The sequence below is a fragment of the Mangifera indica genome, chromosome 19, assembly GCF_011075055.1.
Source record: "Mangifera indica cultivar Alphonso chromosome 19, CATAS_Mindica_2.1, whole genome shotgun sequence".
Lineage (NCBI taxonomy): Eukaryota > Viridiplantae > Streptophyta > Magnoliopsida > Sapindales > Anacardiaceae > Mangifera > Mangifera indica.
In genome coordinates this window covers 5,913,470-5,934,754 of record NC_058155.1, presented here as the reverse complement: position 1 = coordinate 5,934,754, position 21,285 = coordinate 5,913,470, and the positions used below count along the sequence as shown (strand labels likewise).

General features: G+C 34.5%; 1 protein-coding gene and 1 long non-coding RNA gene across 5 annotated transcripts; both read right to left on the bottom strand.

Moving 5' to 3' along the window:
* Positions 1-3,655: 3,655 nt before the first annotated feature.
* On the bottom strand, positions 3,656-5,027 carry LOC123203660. 4 transcript variants are annotated; one of them, XR_006499330.1, is made up of 4 exons: positions 4,928-5,027; positions 4,693-4,797; positions 3,932-4,038; positions 3,656-3,804 (listed from the first exon to the last, which is right to left on the bottom strand). It is a non-coding gene; the product is annotated as an uncharacterized LOC123203660 (long non-coding RNA). The 4 variants fall into 4 exon arrangements; XR_006499329.1 differs by having other exon boundaries at positions 3,656-3,801; positions 4,693-4,800; positions 4,928-5,025; XR_006499328.1 differs by having other exon boundaries at positions 3,656-3,801; positions 4,928-5,022.
* Positions 5,028-5,286: 259 nt separating this feature from the next.
* On the bottom strand, positions 5,287-19,011 carry LOC123202853. The gene is made up of 23 exons (XM_044619003.1): positions 18,874-19,011; positions 17,825-18,352; positions 16,812-17,730; positions 16,510-16,706; positions 16,089-16,413; positions 15,233-15,488; positions 14,926-15,142; positions 14,482-14,834; positions 13,849-14,385; positions 12,400-13,600; positions 11,570-11,923; positions 10,971-11,208; positions 7,815-10,396; positions 7,578-7,685; positions 7,343-7,450; positions 7,106-7,213; positions 6,869-6,976; positions 6,634-6,741; positions 6,399-6,506; positions 6,161-6,268; positions 5,924-6,031; positions 5,689-5,796; positions 5,287-5,561 (listed from the first exon to the last, which is right to left on the bottom strand). Exons 1-23 carry the CDS (start codon positions 19,009-19,011, stop codon positions 5,349-5,351), a joined length of 9,030 nt encoding a protein of 3,009 aa, XP_044474938.1. The 3' UTR covers positions 5,287-5,348.
* Positions 19,012-21,285: the final 2,274 nt, after the last annotated feature.

Below are 21,285 nucleotides of genomic sequence, written 5' to 3'. Positions count from 1 at the left end.
TAAAATTACGTATATCATTGCAACTAACCTTTGGTAAAAATTAGTCTTTTATTATATTTGTTATACAGTAAAATTAGGTGCATAAATGATATGCATAAATAATGATATATCACTATATAATTATGTATTATTTTATCTTTAATTTAAAATAATTTAATTATATGATATTGTTATTTATGTATAAAATTGTATATATTACTATAAATCGCTTCATAATTATTCATATTAAATGCCACATCATGTCAAATTCAAATAAATACATGTCATCAATGAATTCAGCTAATCTTATTGGTAATAGTAAATCTAACGTTACTCTGTATCACCACATAATTATTTATAGTCTTACCTGAATCCACATCTTAAGATTGAAACCCTTCAGAATTCAGCTCCTCTGCACAGTTATATGCACCGTCAGAAGCAACTTTTGCATCATTATTTGAAGCTATAGGATCTCCATCCAATTCGTTTAAAGCACTTTTGAATGAATTCATAACTAGATATGTGTTAAGGGTTGGGTTGGCCCACAAGGTGACCTAGTCCCCCTTTTTTTGGCATTGTCGATGGGGGCACAATCCACAAAATTTTGAATCATATCGGGGGTTTTGAGATAAGGTCTGTGAGTCAACCTGACAAAAATAATAAAAAAATATAATATTAAAAAAATTATTTATTTAATTTAAAAATATTAAAATATATAAAATTGTGGGTCAACCTACTGGGTCCATAAAACATGACTCAAGGGGCCTTTAGCCATCCCATGGGTCTTCCCATGCTTATGAATTGGTCCAATATAACCCATTGTTGTGTGTACACACAATATAATATTTTGCTTGGTCTATAAATATTCAAAAAAATTTACATACCAAAATTTTAAAAACATATCAATGATCTTAGTAACCAGTCATATTCTCTCTACCAAAAAACAAAATAAAATTTTCAAATAAAAATCAAGAGTAATCGAAATAATTACAACCATATAAAAATACAATTAAGCTAGGGATCTGAGGTTGATAATGGCACAAATTCAGTTCTTGCAAAGGAATGTGGAGGAGGCTTTAAAGTGTTACCAAGAATTGGAAAAAGAGGATCCTAGTGATTATAGGCCTTATTTTTTGCAAAGGAATGATATATAGTTTGCTTGATAGAAATGGTGAGGGTAAAGAGCAATTTGCTAAGTAAAGAGAACTTTCGCCAAAGAAATTAGAGGTGGAGGGTTATTTGTGGACTCCATTCTCAAGATGAAGCTTTTTGGGACTAACCAAGAAGAAGATGGTAATTGATTTGTTGTTTTGAGTTTTGTAGTTTTATTTGACAATAAAACTATAAGTACCTACTTTATGTACACAAATATGTATACATTTATATATGTTATCGTATGATTAAACAATTTTGAATTATAGGTAAAATAATATTCAATCATATGATAACATATATAAGTGTATATATATTTGCATACCTAAAATGAGTATGTACAATATTACTCTTTATTTGAATACGTAAGAGATGAAATAGAATAAATAAGTAACAATAAATCTAAGTTTTATTAGAATGACTTGAATAACAATATTTGAGCCATGAAGTGGATTCGGCTGCTAGAATTCAATAGTTTGAATAGGTAGGGGGCTCCATTCATTGAGTATGCATTGAATTTTTTAGGCCAACGAACTATTTCCCACCTAGAGTATCATCTTTTCTCAAGTTTTCACCCCTTAATTTTAAAAAACTTATTTACTCACTCATAAACAGTTAAAGTTAACGAAACTCTAACCTCTTAAAATTTTATTTCTTTTTCCCCTAAATTCTAAAAACTAACAATTTCTCCTATAGGCTAATTTTTACAAAATGACATTTCCCTTTTAGGGTTTAGTTTTCAAACTTCGACACTTCTCCAATGGTATCTCCTTTCTCTTTCTCTAGTGGTTGCTCTCTGACCATCTCTCCTTCTGGCTGACAGTCCTAAACCCAATAGGAGAGACAAGAGATTTCGTCGTCATCAGGGAAGATGAACAACTTCGTCTTCCTAATGAAGCTGAAAGTTTTTTCCGACATCAATCGATGTCGTCCAAGCTTCCAAACAAGAGAAGCTTGGCCGTTCGATGGAGAGAAGGCATCTAGAAATATTCATCACCGGCAATGACATCGAATATCTAGAAACTAAAACTTAAGGGAGAAATGTCATTTTTTAAACTTAGGTTAGGGGGAAACTTTTACTTTTTAAGGTTTAGGGGGGAAAAAGAGATTAAATTTTAGTTTATTTTTAATATTACAGATAAAATAATGATTTTGCTCTTAAAATTGTTAATTTTACCCACCCATGGGTGAGTGCTTAGAATTTTCAAAGATAAGAGATAAAAATTTAAGAAAACAAGATACTTTAGGTTAGACATGTTAATTGGGTCAGGCCAAATGGAGACCCAACCCGAAGCAGGAAAAAAAGCCTGGCCCGACACTCTACAGTGTCGGGCCAAGCTCATGGGCCTATCGGGCGAGGCTTAGGGCTTTAATATTAGGTCTATAGGCTGACCCCGCCCGGCCCAGCTTGGTAATGTTTACAAAATAACATTTTTTTTTTCTGGGTGGTGTAAGCAAAAGGCAGTAGAAGCAAATTTTTACTTCTACTGTCTTGCAGCAGAAGCAGATTTATGCTTCTGCCAGGCAGAAGGGCAGCCTCTGCATAATTTTTTAAAATTTTTTTTAAAATAAATCTATTTTATTTTCCTTTATTTTCACTTTTATTTATAAATTTTTTAATCACTCAATTTTAATTATTTCATTATATTTTCAATCTCATTAACTCTCTTTCGAAAAATATCTAAATTCGTAAATAATAATTCTTTATATTTACAATTTTATTTTAATTTTAATTTTATAGTTACAAAATATTATAAATTATCTAAATTCACAAATAATAATTATTTATTTTTGAAGAATTCAGAGATTTAAATATAGAAGATGAGTAGATAAATATTATATAGTAGATATATTTTATTTATGTTTTGTAATTTATACCGTATGTAAATTAATTTATTTGTACTATGTTATCAATTTATAATATTTTTCATCATATAACTATGGTATTCCTCCGTCACAAGTGAGAGATTTAAAATAAAATATTCGGGATACTGTTATCAGTTTTAATAATTGAAAAAAATTTATGTTAAAAATTTTTTAAAAAATTGATTAAATTGGCCGGACCGGCCTGATTAAAGCCCAACTTGGCCCGGCCCGATTAAGGCACGCTATTATATGGGTCGAGCCTTTATATTTCAATGGACCGGCCCGACCCGAAGGCCCATTATTGTTTGGGCCTTGGGCCCGGCCTGGCCCATTAGCCCAATGGGCCGAGCCGAAGCCGGCCCGACCCGGCCCATTGACATCTCTACTTTTGGTGGGAATAAGTCCATTGGCCAATTTTTTATTATGAAGAGTTCTGTCATGATTGAATTTTATCATCAAAACTGACCATTCAATATCATTAAATATTTAAAATACAAAATAATAATTTGTTCTTATATAACCAGAAAGACAGACAAACTTGGCCATTTGTAGTATAAGGTAATCAAGTTCAGAAAAGGGAAATCTTAGCTTTGGTTGCTAGTTTTTCCGCTTACCATTTCCCTTGTTCTTTTTCTTAGGCTTTTTCTTTCCCTTCCCCTTGTATTCAGTCTTCTGAGAGTTTTCTGGCGACTGGGAACCGGAGGCTCGATGAACTTGCAATGCCTCCTTACTGTCAGTGTTGTTTCCCTCATCACATTTTCCTTCTGATCCCGCCTCTGTTGCCTTGCCTTCAGTACTGCTATTCTGCTGCAAGAATAGCTTATTATTCAAGTGAAATTCCAACTGTAAAATCGTTTTTTGAAAAAAAAAATCTAAATCTAATCTTTTTACTTCATACTGCATTCAACTGATGTGAAAAAAGACATGGCATTACCTCAACTGCTGGGGCATTCAAAAAAATGCTCTTTTCATCATCTGCATTTTCATCACATTTCCTTCTGATCCCGCCTCTGTTGCCTTGCCTTCAGTACTGCTATTCTGCTGCAAGAATAGCTTATTATTCAAGTGAAAATCCAACTGTAAAATCGTTTTTCGAAAAAAAAAAATCTAAATCTAATCTTTTATGATGCAAGTTGTTCCAGAATTATAGAGATAGAGAAAGAAGAACACACACACAGAGAAAATAAGGAAGAACAGAGAGGAAATTCACACAATTATTGTGACCTATCCCCTTCAAAGTTTTTCCCAGTGTTTACATATATCTCCCGCCTAATGATACGTTGCCGTATTGATTAAATGTTAAATTACAAAATAGCCATCAAGGCTCTATAAACGACAACTCAACTCTTGTTTATTTAACAGTCTGACTCCATATTACATAAATTGGAAATCCAACACTGTACTAAATTGCATAACAGCTTCCTTGCCAACTCAAACGGTTTACTCTGCATCAGGGAACCGGAGGCTTGTTGAACTTGCAATGCCTCCTTACTGTCAGTGTTGTTTCCCTCATCACATTTTCCTTCTGATCCCGCCTCTGTTGCCTTGCCTTCATTACTGCTATTCTGCTGCAAGAATAGCTTATTATTCAAGTGAAATTCCAACTGTAAAATCGTTTTTTGAAAAAAAAAATATAAATCTAATCTTTTTACTTCATACTGCATTCAACTGATGTGAAAAAAGACATGGCATTACCTCAACTGCTGGGGCATTCAAAAAAATGCTCTTTTCATCATCTGCATTTTCATCACATTTTCCTTCTGATCCCGCCTCTGTTGCCTTGCCTTCAGTACTGCTATTCTGCTGCAAGAATAGCTTATTATTCAAGTGAAAATCCCACTGTAAAATCGTTTTTTGAAAAAAAAAATCTAAATCTAATCTTTTTACTTCATACTGCATTCAACTGATGTGAAAAAAGACATGGCATTACCTCAACTGCTGGGGCATTCAAAAAAATGCTCTTTTCATCATCTGCATTTTCCTCACATTTCCTTCTGATCCCGCCTCTGTTGCCTTGCCTTCAGTACTGCTATTCTGCTGCAAGAATAGCTTATTATTCAAGTGAAAATCCAACTGTAAAATCGTTTTTCGAAAAAAAAAAATCTAAATCTAATCTTTTATGATGCAAGTTGTTCCAGAATTATAGAGACAGAGAAAGAAGAACACACACACAGAGAAAATAAGGAAGAACAGAGAGGAAATTCACACAATTATTGTGACCTATCCCCTTCAAAGTTTTTCCTAGTGTTTACATATATCTCCCGCCTAATGATACATTGCCATATTGATTAAAAGTTAAATTACAAAATAGCCATCAAGGCTCTATAAACGACAACTCAACTCTTGTTTATTTAACAGTCTGACTCCATATTGCATAAATTGGAAATCCAACACTGTACTAAATTGCATAACAGCTTCCATGCCAACTCAAACGGTTTACTCTGCATCAGGGAACCGGAGGCTTGTTGAACTTGCAATGCCTCCTTACTGTCAGTGTTGTTTCCCTCATCACATTTTCCTTCTGATCCCGCCTCTGTTGCCTTGCCTTCATTACTGCTATTCTGCTGCAAGAATAGCTTATTATTCAAGTGAAAATCCAACTGTAAAATCGTTTTTTGAAAAAAAAAATATAAATCTAATCTTTTTACTTCATACTGTATTCAACTGATGTGAAAAAAGACATGGCATTACCTCAATTGCTGGGGCATTCAAAAAAATGCTCTTTTCATCATCTGCATTTTGATCACATTTTCCTTCTGATCCCGCCTCTGTTGCCTTGCCTTCAGTACTGCTATTCTGCTGCAAGAATAGCTTATTATCCAAGTGAAAATCCCACTGTAAAATCGTTTTTTGAAAAAAAAAATCTAAATCTAATCTTTTTACTTCATACTGCATTCAACTGATGTGAAAAAAGACATGGCATTACCTCAACTGCTGGGGCATTCAAAAAAATGCTCTTTTTATTATCCGCATTTTCATCACATTTTCCTTCTGATCCCGCCTCTGTTGCCTTGCCTTCAGTACTGCTATTCTGCTGCAAGAATAGCTTATTATTCAAGTGAAAATCCAACTGCAAAATCGTTTTTCGAAAAAAAAAAAATCTAAATCTAATCTTTTTACTTCATATTGCCTTCAACTGATGTGAAAAAAGACATGGCATTACCTCAACTGCTGGGGCATTCAAAAAAATGCTCTTTTCATCATCTGCATTTTCATCACATTTTCCTTCTGATCCCGCCTCTGTTGCCTTGCCTTCATTACTGCTATTCTGCTGCAAGAATAGCTTATTATTCAAGTGAAAATCCTACTGTAAAATCATTTTTCGAAAGAAAAAAAAATCTAAATCTAATCTTTTTACTTCATATTGCCTTCAACTGATGTGAAAAAAGACATGACATTACCTCAACTGCTGGGGCATTAAAAAAAAAACTCTTTTCATCATCTGCATTTTCATCACATTTTCCTTCTGATCCCGCCTCTGTTGCCTTGCCTTCAGTACTGCTATTCTGCTGCAAGAATAGCTTATTATCCAAGTGAAAATCCCACTGTAAAATCGTTTTTTGAAAAAAAAAATCTAAATCTAATCTTTTTACTTCATACTGCATTCAACTGATGTGAAAAAAGACATGGCATTACCTCAACTGCTGGGGCATTCAAAAAAATGCTCTTTTCATCATCTGCATTTTCATCACATTTTCCTTCTGATCCCGCCTCTGTTGCCTTGCCTTCAGTACTGCTATTCTGCTGCAAGAATAGCTTATTATCCAAGTGAAAATCCCACTGTAAAATCGTTTTTTGAAAAAAAAAATCTAAATCTAATCTTTTTACTTCATACTGTATTCAACTGATGTGAAAAAAGACATGGCATTACCTCAACTGCTGGGGCATTCAAAAAAATGCTCTTTTTATTATCCGCATTTTCATCACATTTTCCTTCTGATCCCGCCTCTGTTGCCTTGCCTTCAGTACTGCTATTCTGCTGCAAGAATAGCTTATTATTCAAGTGAAAATCCAACTGCAAAATCGTTTTTCGAAAAAAAAAAAATCTAAATCTAATCTTTTTACTTCATATTGCCTTCAACTGATGTGAAAAAAGACAGGGCATTACCTCAACTGCTGGGGCATTCAAAAAAATGCTCTTTTCATCATCTGCATTTTCATCACATTTTCCTTCTGATCCCGCCTCTGTTGCCTTGCCTTCATTACTGCTATTCTGCTGCAAGAATAGCTTATTATTCAAGTGAAAATCCTACTGTAAAATCATTTTTCGAAAAAAAAAAAATCTAAATCTAATCTTTTTACTTCATATTGCCTTCAACTGATGTGAAAAAAGACATGGCATTACCTCAACTGCTGGGGCATTAAAAAAAAAACTCTTTTCATCATCTGCATTTTCATCACATTTTCCTTCTGATCCCGCCTCTGTTGCCTTGCCTTCAGTACTGCTATTCTGCTGCAAGAATAGCTTATTATCCAAGTGAAAATCCCACTGTAAAATCGTTTTTTGAAAAAAAAAATCTAAATCTAATCTTTTTACTTCATACTGCATTCAACTGATGTGAAAAAAGACATGGCATTACCTCAACTGCTGGGGCATTCAAAAAAATGCTCTTTTCATCATCTGCATTTTCATCACATTTTCCTTCTGATCCCGCCTCTGTTGCCTTGCCTTCATTACTGCTATTCTGCTGCAAGAATAGCTTATTATTCAAGTGAAAATCCAACTGTAAAATCGTTTTTCGAAAAAAAAAAAATCTAAATCTAATCTTTTTACTTCATATTGCCTTCAACTGATGTGAAAAAAGACATGGCATTACCTCAACTGCTGGGGCATTCAACAAAATTCTCTTTTCATCATCTGCATTTTCTATCAATGCTTCTATTGTTTCTGATTTATCTTCGTTTATGGTCTGGGCGATTGAATCCTTATCTGGAAGGATGGAAGATTTTGAAGTCGGAAGAATTGAACCCTTTTCTTTCCCACGACAGTCTAACAGAGATACATTCTTGTGCAAATCAGTTGCTTCCAGTTTAGTTCCAGAATGGCCTTCAGATTGTCGAAACATGACACGTAATATCTCCTTATATTTGTTAGCTGTCATGTCAACAAAAACTGCATCTGGACACCTAAATCTTGGACAATTTTCCCCCCAACTCACAATTACAAGAGGATTCTGGATCCTCTTGAATGCTTCGGCAATCACATCTACATTATGAGAATTTTGCCTCCATCTTCTGCGAAGTAAATTACAAAATTCAGGAGGCAGTTTGTCATAGTTCCATTTGAGCAAGTCAAAGAGCAAATTTGCATAGTTCCCAAAATTCATATGAAGCAAACACACTATCACAACCAATCTCAAAACTACAAGTGAATGGTAATGATGCACATGATTTGTATGTGACTTTTTGATCCACTCCATTGTGTCATTCCGGCTGTGAAGGAACTGTGAAACAATGCCGACTACAAATTTAAGTACATCTCCAAAGGAAAATTGCACATCAATCTTAAAACCAGAGGGGGTGTTCCCCTCCTGGTAGATGAGCAATTCCACAAAACATGACTGTGTGGTTAAGACGAACCCCTGGACGCTGGATAAAATAATCAGAAAGCGCTCGAGAAGATACAGAAAATTAGACGGTGATATATAGTCTTTCTTCCATTCGGCTTCATAAATATCTTTCAGTGCTGCATAGAACTTCTGAACAAGATCAATGTTATTGCCTGGGCCAACAGTTCCAGAAAGACTGAGGCTCTCCAAAAATTCCTTCCATGGTTTATTTTCGTTACAGCTTTTTGCAACATTCTCAAATACCTCTTTGCTTGGCTTACCAGACCCCAGAATCATTACTGCCATGCGTCCAATTTGCCCATAAGATAGACACCCTTTCAAGCCAATATTTTGAAAAATAACTTCTTTTATCATACTCCTACAAATCTCAGTTCCTCTCACATAAATCAAGTCCCCTTTCAATGATTCTCGCCAGTCTAGAGGAAATATGAAGTCAAAGAAACGCCACATTGATTGTTCAGCAATACTTTGTAGTGAATTAGTATCATGATACCTGTGTTGCAGAAATTTGGAGTTCAAAAGAGATTTTGAAACCTCAAAAATGTAAGAAAAAATTCTTACTTTGCAGAGCATGGATGATGAATTCTTAAATGACTGTTTATGGAAGGTATCCAGATATTCTGACACCCTTTTACCAACAAACAGTAACTCTGAACTCCAATAATGCAGGGCAGCTGAGACAAACCTGCTGACATCAATCAAAACCAACTTCTCGCTCTGAGCACATCTTTTGTCCACCTCTCTAATCCAGTGTGCATTTGGGTTCAGCAAAAGATACTTGGTACCACGACTGCTATATTGCTTCCATATACCAAGATAGTTCAAACAGAAGTCTCCATAACTTCTGTAGTCATTAACATCTTGTGTATGCAGATCTTTGAGGTACTCAAGTATTTTCACTATCATATTCTTCCAGTAATTCCAGAAGTAGACAAGGGTCTCAACAGAAACCTGGTTCCTATGAATTATGTCTTCTGAATATGCTATGAGATCAGAAACTAATTCGTCTTCCCAACCATATTTGGAGGTACTTAAATGAAGATGGAAATCCAGAATCTTTCGAACAGTTAATATTTCGCCTCTTAAACTCTGACATCGCTTTGAAGCATTTAATTGTTGACTAAGCAACAATAGGTTGCACTGCTCATCTGATATAATGTCAGCTTCAGTTTGAACAAATTCAGAAAATTGGTTCGAGTCTTTCTTTGCCAATGACTTGGCTTTTCCCAAAAGCTCCTCCTTCTCTCGAAACTGCTTCAAAGGCCAGCCTTTGCTCCCAGATGACCATAGAGAGTTGGAAAACACATAATTAAGAATGAGTATAGATGCTTCTCTGAAATTCCCAGCTTTCTGAAGCAAATCACCTGCACGGAGAATATCTCCTCTTGTTTTTGCAATATTTGCAGCGTCCAGGAAGTTTCCTGATTCTTCTTCCAGAAGTATAAGTTCATCAAAGCAATCCAATGACTTCAAAAAGTTACGTTTCAAATCCAATGACTGGAAGGCTTTCACAAATTTCATCATGGACTTGCTATCTTTATGTTCATGATAATGAAAAGCACAGCTCTCCAGAAATTCTTGTTCAATGTTGCTTATTTGTTTGATTCTTTGGACAAGATCAACATCGTTACTGGCACGTTGTTTCCAGTAATATATGTATTGCAATCCAACATCAAAAAGCTTTCCTTTGGAGCAAACAGTCAAGCATTCTGCTAAAAAATTGCCCTTGGCATACACCTTTGCAGCAAGCTCATGGCGTCCGGCCAGACAAAAACATTCCCCAGCTCTTTCCAGCTCTGGTTCCTCACATTTCTCCAAATAAATCCTACCTGCAGGAACAAAAAATTTAAGTCGTAATGTCACATTTACTAACCTAAAAGTGAAATAATATTATCATATCTAGCACTTTTCACCATTGACTACTATAACAAGGGCAATAAGTTCCTGGAGAAAAGAATATTTGGCAAGGAAGAAAATAATTGCAGTAGGCCACACTCCGCTTCAACTGAAAATAGGTCTCCAGTCACTTTTTGGAGGCTCATCTTGGAGAAGATGGAACTAGCAATAAAGAAAGCTTCTATACTCATTTCACAATAAACCTTGTGATAAAACTGCAACAATTTTACAGTAGAATCAAACCAAAACCTTCTTATAAACACATACTGCATCTGGGGAACATCAAAAAGAAATCTATGACCTATTCTCAACAATAAGAATGCTTAATATATCAAATCCAGAAGTCACAAAATATATCAACAATAAATCATCAGATAGGAGAAACAAAAGATAATTTTTAAGTTTTCACAGTAATGATAATTAAGTAAAGAAGTATATCAATAAAATTGCAGCACATAAAAGCAGCAAGAAATATTCCATATCAAATAATCAATATCAAATTCATACCAGCTCTTTCATACTCCCCCAACTCATAAAAACATTTGGCGGCTGAATCAGCATTGTTTATAGCTTCAAATTTTATAGCAGCTTGCCTTAGTTTGATATTAGCCTCCACAGGGTTTAAACTGCGGATGCGGTCAGCATCAGCTTTAAGGGCAGTAGCTTTACACCTTTCCACCCAGTATAAATCTTTAGCTCTTTCGAAGCAACAAGTTGCCATTTCATAATTACATTCATGAAATAGCTGGAAATAAGAAATAATTGACAAAAGAAGAAAAAACAACAATCAGCATCACCGAGAAGGTACAACCTTCCTAACATGTACACTCCTACCACAACAGAATATGAATGTCAAATGGCTACAATGATAAAAATAATGATGACAGCAATTTTCCCTAGACAGTGTAATGAGACACTCTAGATATGAAGGTCAAATGGCTCAGCTAGGCAAAGGGTACCAGAATTGGATAGATGAAAATAATAAAGAATATTGTTATGTGCCCCAAAATATGACAGAACAATATACAAAGGTTTCCCTATTAAAAATACGCCAACAGAAATAGATAATACTGATGATAAAAATAACTTGGAAAAGTAAAATAAACCTTGAGTCCCTTCAATTTCCACTCCTCTGGGGTGCTCACAACTTGCATTGCATGTACAAATGAATCATCCAACTGTTTGACTTGAACAAGAAATTTCTTCTTCCAATAGTCAAACATAGGTTTTGAGACATCCTCGTTATCCTCCCAGATCCATAACCTTTGTCTTGTGCGAGTGATGGCGACATACAGTTGCTTCAGTTCAGCACACAAGATGTTGTGTTTAGCTTCACTGAAGCTTGGGAAAGCACTAGGTGATGTGGAGTCAAGCAAATTTTGTTCCTTCATATATTCATAAATCACTCGCCATTGATTCTTAAGATTTGACGAACCAAAAAAGTTGTATAAAAGTACATCCTATGAAGGAAAATATTCAAATCATTAAAGAGAAAATTAGGATTCATAAAAATTACTGATGAATAGAATAAAGACTCGGATAAATGAAGAAATTTTTTTTAAGACCAATCAATTCAGCAGTGTTTAGTAATCAAATCCCCTCCTCATGTATTTTGAAGAAGTATTTAACTATAGATAGAAGATCAATAGTACATTTCACTAGGAATAGTTCCCAGAAGTCAAAATTTTATAATACAACCTGCATATCTATCTTACATTGCCTACGCTGAAGATGAAATAAAATGACAGTTAAGAGAAATAGTCTGAAACTACAAGTTTTAAAGTTTTAATTAGATGATAAAGGACCAATTCAGTGATAAGATCAAAATAGGTTAGAAGAGCACTTAAGCAAATAGCATGAAGAACAATATATTAAAAGCAAACTCTTCATTGATTACTTCAACAATAACAAAGACTTTTAAAGAAGAATGAATTACCTTAAATTCAAGGCCTTTGCTCTCTACTATTGTCAAAACAAGAGCTTGATTCCCGACGTAGTCAGAAATATTCTTCCGAGCATTGTCATCCCGTACCAATATTACCTGATCCGCTCCAAAACCAACAATGGCACCAGCAGCATTTCCAGTCTTTCCAAAAATTTTTATGATTGCATTTTCATTATTCTCAGATTCAAGCAAAATTGGAGATTCCCCATATATCATACTAGTCTCAGGGTTTAAAACATCAACAAAGCGATCGAAGAAACAGTAAAGGAGGTCAATGATGCTCTGAGCTAGCTTCAGGATACCTACATGGGTACGGAAGTTCTGGCTCAAATTAAGAATTTTTGAGAGTTGTCCTTTCTGTTCTTTGCCATCATGTTCATTGCTTCTTGATTCCATGACAAACCTCTTGTAGAACAAAGATCGTATATCTTCAAATTTGAAGTCAACTCCCCTGGCAATTGTTTGTGCTGTATCACCAGAAAAAACAAATCCCTCTTCTACATTTTTGCATATATATTTGAACAAAGCAATTTGACTCACTGTAAGATCCTGCACCTCATCAACATAAACAAAATGAATTTCATCTCCATGATATTTTCCCTTTTTAAGTCGGTGATGAAGATCAATTACTAGATCAGCCAAATCAAATTCACCATTCGCCATCTTCATTTTCTCATAGTTTTGAAATATCTCATATATCATCTCCCTCTTCAGTCTACTTAAAGTGGAAACTCTACCCTCTGATAATAGGACGTAATCTTCTCGACTCAGTTTACCATCACTAATCTCCATGGATTGCAAGCCTCCTTTTATGTAAGATATAATCTCAATGAAAACCCTTGAAGAATCGAGTTTCGTCGTTAGTTTTTCATTAAAATGTGGCCAATAAAATAAACTAAACCTGTCATACGTAACTTCCTTTGTCCTCATAATTGAATATAAGGAAACTGATCTTAACCTTTGACTTAGAGCATCAGAGTGTTTCCTTACGTTATGGAATCTGTCGAAATATGAATTGCCGATTGTTCCATCTAGCATCATCAAGAACTTATGATACGTTAAAACAAGAGGGTATGACTTAGATGGAACGTCTACAAAAGAATTTGGAATATCTTTGAATTGTGCCCCATCATCAATATCATCCATGTCTAGTAAACTGCCTTCTCCTATAAACTTCTCACCCAGGGTAGAGCTGCATGCATAACAACTAACATCATTTAGCCATTAACAGTCATCCATGTAGCAAATGCAAAATATCTATTAAGATTCAATGTCTATACCCCATTCTTAAATGGACTCGAAAAAATATGAATATAAAAACACGATGATAGGTGTTGTTTTCAATCAAATTGAAGAGAACAAATGTTCTAAAAGATAATTAACATTAAATGAAATAAGAAAAACAGAATGCAAGAGCTATCTTTATAAAAACCCACAAACCTTTTCAAGTGAGAAATGTGTTGCTTTACAGCAAAACACAATTTAGGACTGACTGTCACGAAAAGTTGGCGCAAGATATTTAGTTTCTTCTCTCCAATAACCTTCTCAACATCATTTTCCTGAGTAGTATGCAAATGCTTATGATAATGATCTCCATAGAATCCTTCTGTTGCCATGTGATGTAGTTTTTCTTTCTGAAATAATTTCATGGTCAACACAGTAGTTTTCCCTGTACCTGACCTACCAAGTATAAAGGTGCTTCTTGGATAAAGAATCATCTCCAACTGTTCATCCGTTACTTCAAATGGAAGATCCAATTCTCTACCATCACGGTCAGAAAGCAAATGGCTCACAATACCTGATGATAAAGCGTAGAATTTCATTAAAAGCAAACTTTCAGCCACATTTGAATTCTCTACATAACTCATACTGTCTAAAGGAGCTCCACTTAAGTCACTTCCACTCTTAATGTCAGCAAGATTCCTGAATCGAATGATTTCTGAAGAGACTGCCCAAGTCTTGGGAACTTCCAAATTCCTAGTTAGAAGCAAAATAATAGATAAATAAATAAATGAAGCTGAATGAAATTTTTTCCTTCAGTAATAGAAACAGAATTGGAAAGAGTAGACAAACCCTTCAATATATTTCTCTTTGCAACGGTTGATGTAGTCATCAGTGTACCTGACAAATATATCATCCAAACGTTTTACCAATTTTGGAACATCTTCCAAAGGCAATATATCCCAGACTTTCAAAACTTGGATGTACATTGATTCCTTCACTATGTCAACAGTGCAAATTGTATATAGACCTTCAACTTTAAATTGCTTAATAATGTGCAAAGAGCTTTTGCAAATAGTATCTATGTTCCTTCTCTTAGGTCGCCAGCCAGTTGAAAGTTTCATTAGAAGGTTGATAACCGACTTCTTGTCGCGGTCTGATTTCATTCTCTTAAAAGATTTCAAGAAGTTATCACTAAAAATAACCTGAGGAATAAGCGTCACTGACAAATATAAGCACTAACCATGGTAGGAAAAATTGATTGGCAAAGCAAGTATAGCTAAGGAAACAATATACCTTCCACTTTTGATTTCTGAAAAGTATACTGTCAGCATTCAGCAATTCATCCAATTCATTAAGCGCTTTTTTGGCCTCTAATATAGCTTTGGCCATATCCTTATCTTCATCAGCATTAAAGAAACAACAGCGGTCCTTAGCATCATGGATTAAGATTTCCCAAACAGATTCACCATGAGTTAAGGTTTTTTCATTTCCTAAAATCCATAAACAGTGCCTAGAGGGTATCAAAGGGACAGTAGTTATTCACTATAGTTAGTAAAATGAACCAAATACAATGCACAATGCACAATATTTACATATATACCTGGCCCTCGTAAGCGCAACATTGATTCTCTGTGGCTTGGACAAGAATCCAATGGATCCTCTTCTGTTGAATCTCACAGTCGAAATTATAATAATGTCCTCCTCACCACCTTGAAACCCATCAATTGACTTCACTTTTACAGTAAAGTCATCACAGTTATCATACTTGCCTCCAAGTTTTTCTTGAATTGCTTGTACTTGAGCACCATAAGGTGAGACTATGCCAATGCTCAGCTTCTGTTTTGAGTCATTCCAATCTGCATATTATGAATTACCATGGATATAATAAGGAGATTCAATAGAAGTATTTTTGGAATTTGGTCAAGTTGAAACAATTCATTTCATTTATATAATGATTTCATTTTTTAATTTAACTCTTTCTCTTCAATCATGTTTAACAAGTGATGCATAATACAAATTAGTACATGCGTGAGATATTAGGCAATAAATTGAAAAGAATTTGACAGTATATAGCATTAGATATTAACAAGAAATCCGCACTTTTAGATTTCCTTTTGCATAATTGAAATAAAAGGCCATGTAAATGTATAAATTATTCTCAAAAAAGCTAGTTTCTTAAGTGCAAAATTATAGAGGATGATATTTATAAATTAGATGGCTCTACCAGTTACTAATTTGTTACATTAAATGCCTGCTATAGAAAGGTAGGTTAAGCCTCTGGCACTTGCAGTCATCAGTCAAAATGCCGACAATATGGAGCTAATGTTTTGTTTCTCAAGATGGAATATCAGAATTTAAATGAACGATATGCTATAGAGTAAGCTAAGAGATGACAAAATAAAAACTAATTTATTTCTTAAATGGTAATATAAACATATGACTCCAACAACACATACCTTTGTACAGGTTCTGCAATATTTTCATCACAACAGCTACCTCAACCATATTTCTGCAGCTATGGCCAATGAACTCTTCTCTCCCTTCGAGAATATTGATGAAAGAATATGGACGGAATATTGGAGATCTTGGCAAAAAGACTTTTTTGTAGCTTTTTCTTTTAACATTAGGAGAATCGCAAATCTGGTTGTTATAAAAATATAAATTTGGGAAGTAGCTAATTAAGGGGTGCATCCGATACTGTGTATTAAGCAGGTGTTTAGAGTGACCCAATGAGCTCAGCCTCTCAAATAAGCTTCTACCGAAAGAAGCTTCATCAGAAACCTGAAAAAAAAAAGCCGAACAAAGGAACTTAAAAAGTAAAGCAAAGGCCAAATACAAAAATCGTCTCCAGAACTGTTGAAATAACATAAACCATACCTTGCTTTTAACCGTTGCTGGCAATTGGCACTCATCCCCAATGAGAATAGTGTGATTTATGCCGAACAGTTTCAGCGGTATTGTCGACTCACTTTCTCTTAGTTGTGCCGCTTCATCAATGACCAGAATGTTCAGTGGTTCCATGTCCACATAATGCAGCTTAAATGAACTAGAGGCAGTGCAAAATATTACAGAAGCTGTTTTAAAACAGAAATCTTTTAACGAATCTTTGTTCATACCACTTGGAAACTCAAGTTTACTAAAGGAATCATGAAGATTTCTTAAAACTGTATGGCATTCACCTCTCCTTTTCTGCAACAAGTAATTTCTATGCCCAGGTGATGAAAAAAACTCTTCAGCTACTGAATGTGAAAAGAGCTTTTGTAGCTCGTCAGACACTACATTTTTTTGAAACAACAAAGTTTCGAAAGAATCGAGTAAACTGATAAGATCTATCATATTTTGAAAATTACTTTCCAAAATGAAACGTTTGGGTATGTGAGTGCAGAAGATAAATATACAATTCCTAAGAGGAGTGGCAGTATGTTTAAATCTATCTCTCACAAATTCAAGAAATGATTTAAACTCCACATTGTCAACTTCCATTCCCATATTCCTGTAATTCTCTTTGACTTCATTTTTGTCAATACTTTCTCTCTTCTTTATCAATTTATTCTCCAAGAAAATGTGATACTGAGAAACACAATCTTCAAGTAAATCCATCATGGATGAGAAGCAATGCCTCCAGCCAGTCAGCGTACCAAAACACTCTGAAAGCTTTTTAACGCGATAATCCAAATATATTTCTTCTATTTCTTGACCAACTTTGAGTCTCTCGTTACTCCCAAACAAGAGAATATCTCCAAGAGGAAGCAACAGAGTCTCACTTCCATAGTCATCAGTTTTAATCGATTCTTTCAGCAGCTTCAGAACACGAGAAGCAACTTCTGTGATTGCAACATTCGTCGGGGCACAAGTAAGGGTTCTGCATTTTGTTTTCAACAGCGTAAAGAGAAGCATACTAACAGCTTTAGTTTTTCCTGTTCCAGGGGGACCCCATATAAGTTGCACAGAGGACTTGTGATCACAACGCACTCCATCAAGACAGGCAAGAACTGCATTCAATTGTGAATCATTCAATGTTGATGATAAGCCACAACCAAATTTCTCATATAAGATGCCTCCATTCAGTTCAGAACAGACTTGGCAACATTCCTCCAACTGTCATTCGACATGCAAGTCTCAATCAAAAACTACACAATGTATGTCAGCAAGAATAAGTATAGTATAAGTAAATCATCTTCAGAAAACTTACCACAGAATTCCTGCATAAAACTTCATTGATAATCTTCAAATTTCGAGACATGTTCAAGGATTTCCATATTCTTCTGCTAGTAGTAATATTTGCCAAGAAAATCACAAACAGTGATTTCTCCCCATCAAACTGCTGGATGCTTTTTGAAGCCTTCACTTTAAAGTAAGTAGAAGTGCTATCATTATCATCCTCAGCGATTTTCATGACTGATAGAAAAGACCACATTCTACCAACACTCTCCAAGTCGGAAATAGTTTCAGGTTTCGCATCTGCTAAAATTAAAATATCCCCCGGCAAAGTTTTATAAGGCTCTTTACCATTGTTACTGAACCTGTTCCTCCAGTTATCAATCTTAACATCAAGTAACTCAGAGCCATGGGGCCTAAACACATCCACCTTAGCATAAGGTGCTCCTGAAATGGTCTCCATAGGTGAAAACAGTTGTGCTCGTGTTTCTTCCAACAAAGGATAAACAAATGACCCCAAATACTGAGTGACAGATTCAAATGATTCCGGAATTTTTTCCACCTGAAAGGAATAAAACAATTACTCAGTTCAGTAATAAAATATCAATTAAGCCATTTTCAGCCAGCATGAACTTGAACATAAGATGAAAGCACTAGAAAGTAAAGAGAAATCTCATCTAAAGCTTGTTGCTGAATGAGATCAACCGTTGTCAAAAAAATAAAAATAAAAAAAAAGGAAACAAACTACAAATATTTCTTTTTGTAAACCCGCACTGCACTAATAAGAGAGGAGCATCCCCAACATTTACACAAGAATGAGCAGGAAACGCCAATGCCGCAGTTAAAAACATTGCTCCATTTTCATAGACAACTGAACATTACAGATGATTAAAAGGGAAGCGCCGAACGTAACAATTAAAAAGCCAAACAAACATAACATCGAACAATAGCTATTACCCAGTTGACATTTTCGTGAAATGAAAATTATTAACTGGTATATCCTAGGGATATAAATATAAAATATGAGTTTCTTTATTAAAATTTATTAGTTACTGAAAATGAAGAAGAGTAAAGAAAGCAAACCTTATCACTGAAAAGATTTTCGTTACGAATGTCATCAAGAGACCAAGAAAAGAGAGTATTAATGAAGCCATCGTCATGATTTTGTACTCCTCTCTGCTTGCTGCTACTACTACCTTCACCTTCCATCATCATATCCATTGATCCTTCTTCTGAGAATTACACAGTCAAATGAAGTAGCTTTACTAAGGAGAGTCAACTAGCTTACTTCAGTAGGAAGAAAACACCATGCAAATGCAATGAAGAAAAAAGGAACCTATAGTACCTACTTCCACTTCAAAAGATACTAACAAATTGAACATTGCGTTTTGTTTGGGAAACTTTTTAAAAGCATATTAAATAGCCCAAAAGTCATTTGCTTATTTATTCCATTCCCATTCAGCCGTTTGATGTCTCAAGGAAGAAAAGAAAAGTCTTCAGTCTCCTCTTCATGACATAACAAGGAATCTATAGTACTTACTTCCACTTCAAAAGATACTAACAAATTTAACATTGCGTTTTGATTGGGATACTTTTTAAAAGCATATTAAAGAGCCCAAAAGTCATTTGCTCATTATTCCATTCCCATTCAGCCATTTGATGTCTCAAGGAAGAAAAGAAAAGTCTTCAGTCTCCTCTTCATGACATAACAAGGAATCTATAGTACTTACTTCCACTTCAAAAGATACTAACAAATTTAACATTGCGTTTTGTTTGGGATACTTTTTAAAAGCATATTAAAGAGCCCAAAAGTCATTGCTCATTTATTCCATTCCCATTCAGCCATTTGATGTCTCAAGGAAGAAAAGAGAAGTCTTCAGTCTCCTCTTGATGACGTAACAAGGAATCTATAGTACTTACTTCCACTTCAAAAGATACTAACACATTTAACATTGCGTTTTGTTTGGGATATTTTTAAAAGCGTGTTAAAGAGCCCAAAAGTCATTTGCTCATTTATTCCATTCCCATTCAGCCGTTTGGTGTCTCGAGGAAGAAAAGAAAAGTCTTAAGTCTCCTCTTCATGACGTCGCTTCCCTTCTCAAACAAGTTGTCATCACTGCACGGACAACATCTAGGTTTCTTGTGTGGTTTGAAAAAGATTTTAAAATGTGATCACATTCTTTTAAAAGTCAATTAAAAAAAGGAAATTATAATAAATAGTTAAATTACACCTTTATTAAGCAAAAATGCCTAATTTCACTATTTCTAAGTAAAAATACCCAAATTCCTTATTCCTAAGCAAAAACGCCCTAATTTTTTTTAAAATACCAAAATTACCCTTCGTTACATTTATATAAACTCTCTCACTCTCACTCTCATTACATACATTTCTTATATTACTTAAATACTCACTTTTACTCTCATTTTTACTTAATATCAATTACCACAGGTTCGTTCAAAAAGAAGAAATTTGTATTTATGAATTCGAATCGAAAAAACTCAATTCGTGAAAACTACATTGAAAATAACATGTTATAAATGAATAGATATATTGAAATACCCTATAATATCAATAATCAAAAAATTATTCAAAAATCTAAAAAAACAGATCTAAATTTCGAAAACTACACGTTCAAATAATTTATGAACGAGAAAACTAAAAAATCGATTAAAAATTTCATAATGACATTGTAAAACATGTCTAAAAAAACACATCGTAATTACAAATATCAAATTTAAAAATTACATATCAAAAAAGTCTAGTCCGGTCACAAACAAACTCAAAAACATAAAAACTAAAAATCATAAATTTGATAAAACAAAAAAGCTGCATAATACACATTGAAATAGTTTTATTTTGGCCTCCAAATTTGGTGCAATGAGCAAATTTTTATTATAGAGCTTGAAATGAGCTTCGCGTTGATATATTACAGGCCCTGTAACTCCTCTTGGATCAAAAGTTATGGCTATTCAAAGTCTGTCTCATATAAACCCTATAGTTTTAAAAAAGTTAATTTCCACCCAACCCACGGTTTTCACGGACTACCCCACGGTTCATTGTAAAATTTCCCACGGACCCCCGTGGATCTCCCTCTATTCCCCCTCCCCCTAAAATTTTGAAAACATTAAATTTCCCCCTCACCCCACGAGCACTCTTGGGAGTTACCGCAACACCGAAAGATCTAACCCATTTTTTGGCCAAAAATAGGCATTTCAGCCTCTAATTTCAACACAAATCAAATCTACACATCCAATAACACAAAACCCCTTAAGAAATTCAAGCAAAACAACCAAAAATCAAAACATTTTATGCATTGTTCAAAATCGAAACCCTAAACATTCAAATCTCAAAATCTCCCTCAAATCTCAATAATCCTAACAATAAATTGATTCAAACAAGAAGTGAGATGATGTACTATCTTTCTTTGTCATTTTCAGTTGTTGGGAAACACAAAAAGTCGACGAAAAATGTGAAAACCCGTTGACCCGTGGAAG